This window comes from Meriones unguiculatus, chromosome 20 (genome assembly GCF_030254825.1).
Source record: "Meriones unguiculatus strain TT.TT164.6M chromosome 20, Bangor_MerUng_6.1, whole genome shotgun sequence".
In the NCBI taxonomy this organism is placed as follows: domain Eukaryota; kingdom Metazoa; phylum Chordata; class Mammalia; order Rodentia; family Muridae; genus Meriones; species Meriones unguiculatus.
This window is the reverse complement of record NC_083367.1, coordinates 24,528,152-24,539,179: the sequence shown is the minus strand read 5'-3', so window position 1 is coordinate 24,539,179 and position 11,028 is coordinate 24,528,152. Positions and strand designations below refer to the sequence as shown.

Here is an 11,028-nt window from a genome sequence, read left to right as displayed (position 1 = left end):
ACGACAAAATACACCAAATACTTTAGTTTCTCAAATTTTTTAAGGAAGAAAATATTCCCTTAACAATATAAAGTTATCCCACATTGAAATAACAGACACGGCTTCCAAACCCTTAAACAGCCAGATTCTAAGGAGAGGAGGATTCTAAAATGAACATTTAAGAAAGACATTACAAATGTTGGACTCCATTTGTTGAGCATGATACGAAATTATGACTTGGGCAAAGTTTCCCAGTTAGATTGTGCAGTGTTTCATTTCCTGGCCATTTTAGAAAGGAAATGGTGTAAGCTTGGTTTCTTTAGGGAGAGAGTGTGGCAGAGAGCTGGGAGTTTCCTCACCTGACTGGTCCGCGAAGCTTACAGAGGGAAGAACTTAGCAAACCCCAGCCCTCCGTAGCAATGACTTAGAGGCTGGATATTTCCCAGAATTCTTGTGACCCACTGGGGTGTTCGTAGGACTTCTACAGACTAGGGATGTGACTATACCGCTGTCCTCCCTCCTGCTCGACTCATCAGTCATGGTATAAATCAATAGTTCGTGTCCGTGGTGAGAGGACCGCCCTGCTCAGGAGGAGTTTCAGCGCCTTCCTAAACCACCGGTAGGAGAAGACGTATATAATGGGGTTACAGGCTGAATTGAAATAAGCAAACCAAATAAAGATGTCAAAGACCAGGGGTGGGGTGATGAAGCTAAGGAGGCTATCGACCAGCGTGTCGACCGTGAAGGGAAGCCAGCACGCAAGGTAGATGCCCACAGCGATGCCCAGCGTCTTGGCAGCTTTTCTTTCCCTCTTGGCCGCCCCAGCTAAGCTCTGGCTCAGGGCCTTGATCTGCTGAGCCTGCCTGGTGGCCACCACGAAGATCCTCACGTACAAACTGATCATGATGAGGCAGGGAATGAAGAACGCAGGGAAGTTTAACCAGCCCCAGAACTTATTGAAGAGCAGCTGGCAGCTGCCCACACAGGGCAGCTCTTCCAGCCACTGGCCGAGTGCTCTCTCTACCACGTCTGTGTAGAGAAAGAAGGCGGTGTAGGCCGCCGGTATACCCCACCCTGCCAGGATGTACTGGAGGGCTGTCCTGACTGTGAACTTGGAGGGGTAGAGCAGGGGGTCACAGATGGCGCAATGGCGGTCAACGGAAATAAAACAGAGATGGAAGATGGAGGTGAGGCAGAACAGCGTGTCCAGGTAGGTATGCAGCCGGCACAGGAAGTCTCCAAAGAACCAGCAGCTCTCCACAGAGCGGACTGTGCTCAGGGGCAGCACCAGCAGACCCAGCATCATGTCCGCCAGGGCCAGCGAGAGCAGCAGGAAGTTGGTGGGAGTGTGAAGCACTCTAAAGTAGAACACCGCGAACACCACAAACAAATTGCCCAGGACGGTGATCAGCACACCTACCGCGCAGGCCAGGTAGATGGCTACCTGGGTGGTCAGAGGGTGGACCGTCCTGGGGCAGGACCCATTCACCTGGTAGCAGAGTGCTGCAGGCTGCTGTCCAGCCCCCGGGAGGAGGACAGCTCTCATTTACAGGTCCCTCTTCAGCTCTCTCTGGGAAGGGGTCACCTTTTCAACAACAACACAATAATAATAATAATAATAGTTATTATTTTTTTAAGCAATTACAGAATGAAATCAAGAAAAGTAAAGGGTGATTGAACTAATTGATCCCTGGGTGCTGGATCAAATATTCCCTGACCATCAAGTGAGCGTGGCACTAGAGGTATTGGAACCAGCTCTGCTAGCCAGCCTGTCAGATGAGACTCTTTTAAAACTACTATAGGACGATATCCTTAAAAAAGAGGAAAAGAAGGATGCAGGCTAAATGTCTCCTCAAAGCAAAGTGTGTCATAATAATTAGGTAGAAGACCATATGTATTCTCCTTTTTGTAAAGCCCTTGAAAAATGCAAAGTGAGATTTAAAGTTTTGAATCTGAACACAAGTGACAAATTAACTGTTGTGAACAAACGTTTTTTTTGAGAGAGAGATTATCTAACCTTCAATAATTAAGTAAATTGACAGTAATTTAGGAAGTTAAAGTTTTTAATTTATCAATTTATTCCCAAAGAAGAATTCAGCAGACAAATAAACAAAGGGACAAAATTTCCTTAATGCCATTTTTTTAGCATTGCAAATTTTTAAAAATATAGTAAACAGAGGAAAACTACCTAAGATGAGAAAATATTTACCAAATGCTAACCTGTAGACTATGAAATGCCCGCTGACACACTGCACTGAGGGGCTGAGGATGTACCTCAGTGAGTACGATGCTTTCTTAGTGCGCACAAAGCCCCGGGATTTGTGAACCATATACACTGGATATGTTAGCACACGCCCATAATCTCAGCACATGGGTGGTGGAGGCAGGAGAATCATGAGTCCAGGACCATCCTTGGTGCAGTAGTCAATTCAAAACTAGTGTGGGATACATTAAACCTGACTTAAAAAAAAAAAAAGAAAAAGAAAAATGTTTAACTGAGGGTTTCCAAACTACTTACTCAGGTTGGAATTAGTCACTCCACAAAAGAGGTATCTGTCCCATGTGGACACAGACATGCACAGAGCTCTTCTGTCAGCAAAAGTTACAAGCAAGAGATCAGGGGAGTTCTTATATTGACAGCAGAATCGGCTCCTCCACGTGGGGTGATACAAATGAACAGTGAAGGAGTGCCAAGGGACCGGGCTCTCCTTTGCATTTTTTTTTCAACATGGCGATTAATTAGAGGGAAATTTAAACACACTGAGTTTTAGATTCTGCCTTTCACTCCTGTGTTTGGGGATAGCCACAAAGTTATTCCTTTGTTGATAATTACTAGATATATGCTTTACTTCATTTCAGAGGGGTTCTCCAGGAGTTCCTTTGTACATTTCTACTGACATAGAAATACCTGGAAAATAGCCCTGGTTAATCATTACTTGAGTGGTGATAGTGTACACCTGCAAATCCTTCAACCCGAAAGCTCAGGATCTTATGCCTGAGGCCAGTCTGAACTGTTTCATATAGATAAGTAAAAAATCAGATTCTTAAGAGAACAGCTCTGAAGGATGGTCATGACAGAAAGACCTGCTGAGAACTGTTAGAAACAGCCAGATACTAAGGTTTTAAGAGTTGTTTCTCTCTTTTTCCTTTGATTGAAAATGGATTTTTTTCTCACATAATTTATCCTGATTACAGTTTCCTCTCCCTCTACTCCTCCCAGATTTTCCTCACCTCTCCTCCCATTGAGATACACTCGCTTTCGTTCTCACGTTAGAACACAAACAGGCTTCTAAAGGACTATAACAAAATATAATAAGGTAAAACAAAAACTGACATCAGAATTGGACCAAACAAACAAACAAACAAAAGAGCCCGAGAGAAGGCACCAAAAAACATAGACCCACTTATCTGTACACTTGAGTATCCCATAAAAACACCAAACTGGAAGCCTATGGACCTGGGCTGTGTGGATGCATTTGAGCTTTGCTCAGATAATTTTGAGGTCCTTGCTCTCTTGGTGCCCTCCATCCGCTTTGGATCTGACGCTCTTTCAGCCTCCCCTTCCTTGAGGTTCCCTGAGCTCTGGGTGAAGGTATCTGGTGGAGACATCTCATTTAGGGCCGAGTGTTCCAAGGTCTCTCACTGTTTCTAATTATATGTGTGATCTAAAAGAGCAACCACAACGAGTTGATAAAATGAGGATTTGCATTCTCTGGATTAATAGTAAAAGCAACCATCTTCAAATAAAGAAGTAATTCTAGGTGTGTTCACGGACTACTGAAGATACCCCTTTTAGTAGTGCCTTAGCTGGAAAATTTAGCGATTATTAGAATACAAACAGCATGGGCTTTGCAGACAGGTAATTCTGCTTTGAATTTCATTTCTAACATTTGAGCTAAGTGATCTTGAAGTTGGGAACAAAAAGTTCTAATCTCCAGGGATTAAAATATTTAGAAAATTAAATGAAACACATTATACCGCTGAACTGGAGGATACTAGGTAATTAACAAAAGTTAATTTCTTTTGCTATTTTGCATACTCTCTAAGTTTATACTCTCTTAGGCATTTGCTTCTTTATGTTTCATTTTTATGTTACTTTTGGAATTTTTCTTCAGAAATTTATGTTTTATTGTAGCATGCTGGTCAACAAGGAGGACTTCCTGATGTCTTTCAAAGGCTCCCACTTTCTGTTGCCCTCAACCCTGTGCATTTGCCTGACCTCCTCTGTACAGTTTACACTGTTAAATAAGTATTCTTATATTCTCAAAGACTGGACTGCATGCCCTACTGATATGAATTTTTAAGCCTCTCTGTACTTCAGGTATAGCATTCTATAAGAGGCATGATTTTAGATTCCTGTCTGTTTGCAGGGTCCCATCAATACAATCCTCATGAGGTGGAACGGAGTCTAAAGGCTTTCCCAGGACCTGGCCTGCATGAGCCACGTAGGAAACATGGATCCACTACAATAGAATATGCTACAGAAAAGCTAATATGATCACTGTGAATAATAATATATAATATAACAATAACATAATAGGATTAATATAATTATTATTAATGTAATAATATGCTGTCATTGTTATTTGTTGTTAATATAATAATATTAATGATATGAATATAATTGATATAATAATAATAAGATCACTATGAATAACATTCACTAGGGTAGCATTTGCCCTACCACTCAGGCACCTGAGTTCTTTCTCCAGCACCCATGTCAGTATGCTCAACACCACCTGTGACTCCAGCTCCAGGGGACTCCATGTCTGTGGCCTTTAGGGGCAACTGCGCTCAGTGTGCATGACCCTCTGCCCTTACCCTCACCTAGACACATGATAGAGAATAAAGAGAAGTGATAAAATAATTTAAATGATAAAAATATTAAACTTAAACAAATAATAAAATATGATTTTATTTAAAATAAAGCAATAAATTAAAATAAATCTTTAAAAGAAGAAATAGTCTGGCATACGGGGATCTGGTGAGACATAAGGTGAACATTTGATGGATTACATTTACTTTTCCTATATCCTCCCATATTTCTCTGCTCCTTCTTTCCCCATTTCACATGTTCCCATTTTCCCAACCTTTGACCTCCTTCAGGACTGAGCTGAGCTGTCTCTGAGGCCACAGCCTCAGGATCACAAAGCTAGTTCACTCTCTGGAGCCCATTCTCTGGTGGCTTCCTGTACTCTCAACTGGTACCCAGTGAAGATGGTGCAAACTGCAGGATACAGGAAATGCAGACTCAAGAGGCACATTTAATGCTCAAATACAGAGGATGGAGCAGCCTGCCAGGGGCCTCCCTCAGGACCGGGAGCCTGTGTCCTGTGAACCTGCTACAGACAGGGAAAAGAGAGAGGAGTACTGGACTGAGGGAAGACTCATGCTCACTTGCCTGGTAAGAGACTGGAACAGGAGCTGCTCTTGGTTCAGGAACATTTGCTCTAAGTTACCTACCAGGAAACTAAACCCGGTAAAATAATGGAGATTGCACCAGGAGGGGGAAAAAAAAAAACCTCAGATTGGTTTTGTTATTATTGGTCCAGCGAGGAGACACACACTGAGAATGCTGGGACAGTGAAAAAAAAAAAAAACCCACTGTCATCCTAAAGAGGCAAGGAGAGGGACCCCACAGCAGATCTGGTACCCTACCCACTCCTTTACCTAGGGAGCTGCAGAATGAGTGAGATGTGCTGAGGTAAGGAGACATTTTTTGCAGATAGTCCCCAAAGAGGGATGTTTGAGATATCTAAGAGTTAATATAAAATGTGTGTCTGGTAAAGCTGATATGATGTGTCTTTTAGATTTTTCCATGTATTTATATCATCGAGTTCTGGAATACCACCTGTCAAATTGAGAGAAATACATATACACTGATGTACCTTATATATTTAATATCTGGGGGAAGTTAGCACATTAAGTCCTGTCCCGTTTTCACTTCCAGCTTGAAGTCATGTGGAGTTTCCTTTCTGCCTTTTAGAGACAGGGTCTGGCTATGTCGCCTAGGCTGGCCTCCAGTTTGTAGTCCTGCGTCAGCCTCCAGAATGCTGGGATTACAGGTGTGCACGCCACGGAGAGCTTGCATTTTCAGAATCAGTATCCCACGGCCCCTGTGTCTGCTTCATTAGAGTGTCAACTTCTCCCTCAAGGAGCTAACTTTGAACCAAGAAGCTGCAGTTCCTTCTCTTCCCCAGAATGATTAGAAAAATCTTCCTTCTCACTTCCTAAAGAAAGAGCCAAAAATTTCCCATGCTTTCTTGAGTGATGGTGAGCAAACAGTAATTAATTTATCTCTCCCCACCCCATTGCTCAAGTTTAGAGTAAATATTGTGAGTTAAAAAAAAAAAGCAAGACAATAACTTTCTATTATCAAAGACAGATGCCCTGAAGAATTTCACATTTCATTATTTTTAAAAATTGCTACAAGCTTTTATTTTTCATTTGAGGGGATGAAGCTCTGAAATAAAAATAAAATGTGTGTGTGTGTGTGTGTGTGTGTGTGTGTGTGTGTGTTTAGCATGTCAAGCTTTAAAATTGCAACCAAAATTTATCTCCATTCATTTCTCTTACAACTAAGCACTAACTAGGCTGGCAATCAGGCTGGTTTATACAGCAGTAGGCCAGGAGCTCAGGAGAGGGATATAAACATCTTTACCATCACCTGAGCTATTCTTCCAGCATATTTTAATATACTCGGTGTTTTACCTAGCTCCTATCTCCAGCTAATGTTTAACTGTTTAACTATCATGTAACTATATTTTATTCTAGCTTGTCTTAATCTAACCTTAAATATGTCCCCAGTACATGCACCTATGCAAGAGGGATGAGAGAAGACACTTGCAATTGCTAGGAGTATTTCTTCCCGTGTTGTAAGAAAGCCAAGGCTGGTGTCTCTCACTGTTAGCTTACTTGCACAGCACGCTTGCAGACTTGGCTTGGGGTGCCAGCTCCTCTCCCAAACATATACTTTACAAACTCAGGGTAAGTTCAATTTTTCTGAATCATTAGGTGAAAATTAAAACTTTAATAAGCATACAGTGACATATTAGAGATTGTACAGTTGTGTTTGTGGAATGAAATGTTTGTAATAAGCAGTCATGGTAAATAGCTGAGTAATTCTGTGGTGATTGTTGGTTATTTTTAATGTTAGCTTTAAAGATAAGTTTATAAATGAGGTAATCAGTTGTCAGAATTTCATCATTTTTAGTCTCCTAGCTAAGGACCCAAAATGATACATAGCTAATAATCTGTGCTGTGGATCTGATCATCTGGATTGTGGGGGAGCCTTTGAAATGTTTGTCTTTCTGATAGTTGACTTCTTAAGTTCTCCATTTCACTTTCATTGTGGTATTAGTTGATGCAATAAAAAAGGAATATACCAACTTTAAGAATTAAATTTCTATATTCAAAGCCAATAAAATGTCCTGTAGTGTTAAGATGTCAGATCTTGCACAGACACTGGAAACAGTTATTGAGGTTTCACAGCTGATGATGGAAACATTGTTATCAGTGGTGCTAGTCTCCCTACTGTCTTCTTCTGTACATCTGCTTCAGGATGCATTGTGTGCTCCCATTCCTCAGGGGTCAATGAGCTTTAGTCTGTCCTCAGCCCAAAGTCCATTTCTCCCATCTGGCACTTGATCTCACAAATGCTTGCCATTGGCCGTCAGAAAGACTGTCCAGTGCTGACACGGAAAAAACCAAACCTGTGTCAAAGCCTGGGTGAGTCAGCCCCATTGTTTTCAGCTAATTAATGTTACAGAATGACAGGTTAAATAATATACACCTGTAGATCAACTTGGATAGCAGTATGAAACTCAGAATCTGTCTCTCTAAGTCTTTGACCACAAATCTACTTCCTGAATACAGATGCTAAAAGAAATGAGAGCCCCTGATATTTACAGAGTCTGCCATTTCAGTCGTTTTGAGCATTTTTCATGCACGATCTTGTAAACTTGGCCATGCTTCACTCTAAATTCTGCAGACTTTTCTTCCCATTGCAAAGGGAAATGCTTCTATGTGGCAGTAGCAGACACAGCAGCATTTGTGGCAGTTCAGAGAAACGATTGCTTTATAAAAGAAGAAGTACAGCTTCAGATTAAAATTAATCTAATTTAATCTAACCATTTAATCTAATCAGCAAGTCCAGTGCTCATGATCATTCTTGGTGGTTTTAAATGAGGAAATTTGAAATAGAGCTGGACAGGAAGAATTCTTGATCAGTTTATGGAGCCAGGGCTTCAAATTAGGAAGATGACCTATGCATCCTCCTGGGATATATAAATGCTTAATAGCAATATCAACTCCGGTTTTTTTTGTTTTTTGTTTTTTTTTTTTTTTCAGTTGCCTTCCTACTCAAGGTGTGACTTCAGACTAACAGTGCTAGTGCTGTCCTCTCTGGCGAGGTTGTGAGGATGCAAACTTGCAGCCTCCCATCTCAGAGTCAGAGTTCAAGCTTGAGAAGGACCCATATAGGTTCTGCTGCTCATGAACTTTGGGGGAAAACGTTCCTGCTCAGAAAGGACTTCCAACATGGTTCAGACTTGCAAACCACCTAAGATTCAAGGGGCAATCACCCTGCCAGAGGATTTATACTTCTTCTCTTTCTTTCACAGAAAGGAACACAGCTCTTTTGGAAAGGACTCATACTACCCACAAGGCAAAGACAATGAATGCGTCTGAGCTCTGGAACCCCCCAGAAGTACAGTTCTGCTTTGCTGGGGCAAACAATTCCTGCCCTAGGAAGGTGAGGCCCATGCTGGCTGTCTGCACCATGTACCTTGTCATGATAGGAGCAATAGTGATGACCATGCTGGGAAACATGGTTGTGATCATCTCTATTGCTTACTTCAAGCAGCTCCACTCCCCAACCAACTTCCTCATTCTCTCCATGGCCACCACAGACTTCCTGTTGAGCTGTGTGGTCATGCCCTTCAGCATGGTCAGGTCCGTTGAGTCATGCTGGTACTTCGGGGACCTCCTCTGCAGAGTGCACAGCTGCTGTGACATCATGCTCTGCACCGCCTCCATTTTCCACCTGTGCTTCATCTCAGTGGACCGCTACTATGCCGTCTGTGACCCTTTGCACTATGTCACCAAAATCACCATTCCTGTCATCGAGGGCTTTCTGTTCATTAGTTGGTCTGTCCCCATCTTTTTTGCTTTTGGCTTGGTTTTCTCAGAATTAAATTTGATCGGGGCTGAGGATTTTGTTGCAGCCATTGACTGTGCAGGTTTGTGTGTGTTGATATTTAACAAGCTCTGGGGGGTGCTGGCTTCTTTCATAGCCTTCTTTCTGCCTGGGACGGTCATGGTGGGTATTTACATACACATTTTCAGAGTTGCCCGGAAGCATGCCAGGCAGATTGGCACAGGCCCTAGGACAAAACAGGCCACCTTAGAAAGCAAAGTGAAGGCCTCATCCAAAAAGGAGAACAAGGCCACAAAGACTTTAAGCATAGTTATGGGGGTATTTGTGTTGTGCTGGCTACCCTTTTTTGTCTTGACAATCATAGACCCTTTCATTGACTTCATGACCCCTGAGGATCTGTACAATGTCTTCCTCTGGCTAGGTTACTTTAACTCCACTTTCAATCCCATCATATACGGTATGTTCTATCCTTGGTTTCGAAAGGCCCTGCGGATGATAGTCACAGGGATGATCTTCCGTTCTGACTCTTCCACCTTAAGCCTGCTTTCTGCACACCCTTAGGCAACCCCCTCCCCATTAGTCTAGATTCTTCTTAACAAAAGGATCTCACATGCTCTTTTCCCCAAAGGGCAGAAGGTTGTGATGCCTAGATGAGAAAAAATTTTCAGCAGACATTATGGCCACCTGTGAGAGCAGTAAATCTAGTATTTTTCTTATTGTTGTTGTTGTTGCTGCTGTAGCTGTGTTTGCGTGTGTACCAAAGTTAAAGAATGTTTAATTTCTGGGCTGCTACCATAGGCACTCATTTGATAAAACCAAAAACAACCAAAATCAACTTCCTCAAAAGGCTGATGACTCCTGAAGTTTAATGATTTACTTCTTTGGCTTAGATTTAATGAGAGTGTTCTCACTTGAACTTGGGACATCAGAGGAGGAGACACAAAATTTTTCTCCAGCATAGTATCAACTTAAGGATAAATGCAGAATGATGTCCACAGCTTCCCTTGTATTTTGAGTCTTGAGAGCATCTTGTACGTGGTCCTCTACCTTGGGATTGTGTCCAGGAAGAGATTTGGAAGGTGCCGTTTCTAGCTGCAGATGCCACAGCATAGCTTGTCATGGGAAATAAAATGAGAGAAGGGAACAGTAGACTATGTCAGCATAGAGTCAGTTCAGTTGGCCAATGAGGACATACTGAGCTGCGACAGTATGAGACAAGCCTTGGGGAGCCCCACACGCTAAGAATCTACATCCATTTGGTGAGTAGGAAGCACTTAAATAGGAAGAAAATTCAACTACTAAATTTCCACATTTTTTCTCTAAACCCCATTAAAATATTTAGGTTCTGTGTAGCCCAGGCTGACCCAAAAGTCCTCCTCCTCCTGCCTCAACGTCCTGGGGTGCTGAGACAACAGTTGTATATACCTATTACAAGCTAGTTCTGATTCCACTCTGGGGTGCCATGTGAATGAAGATTAACAACAAGTTATTCAGTGGAAAGATAATATATGATATTATTCTCTCTCAGGCCCATTTCACGGTTGGGAAAGGTCTCCCACAGAACCTGTGGCAGCTGCTTCCATGTTGCCCCACACGTGGGCTCTAAAATGATCTTCCTGTGAACACTCTTGCTTATGGAGAAAAACAAAAGACAGGATTCTGGGACCATCCCTCTAGTGATCTACATTTGGGAGAATTTTGAGTTCCATCTCATGGAAAACAGCTTAATCTCATTGTCTACATTCCCACCCTGATGCTCTGAGCTATAGGCCACTGCGGGGTCTGTGCTGGTGAGAGAAAGCTTATTCTTAATCTCCACCATCTCAGAGAGCAATGTGATTAATTGAGACTTGAACCTCCTGCTGTATAACTTGTCTTTTATGCTTATAGTA

The 11,028-nt window shown here is 42.2% G+C and overlaps 2 protein-coding genes across 2 annotated transcripts; one reads left to right on the top strand and one right to left on the bottom strand.

The window, feature by feature from the left end:
• Positions 1–511: 511 nt before the first annotated feature.
• Taar5 (trace amine associated receptor 5) lies at positions 512–1,525 on the bottom strand. Its single transcript, XM_021653705.2, has one exon. It carries the CDS (start codon positions 1,523–1,525, stop codon positions 512–514), a length of 1,014 nt encoding a protein of 337 aa, XP_021509380.1.
• A 7,128-nt stretch (positions 1,526–8,653) lies between these two features.
• Positions 8,654–9,697, top strand: LOC110558647 (trace amine-associated receptor 4). The gene has a single exon (XM_021653699.1). It carries the CDS (start codon positions 8,654–8,656, stop codon positions 9,695–9,697), a length of 1,044 nt encoding a protein of 347 aa, XP_021509374.1.
• Positions 9,698–11,028: the final 1,331 nt, after the last annotated feature.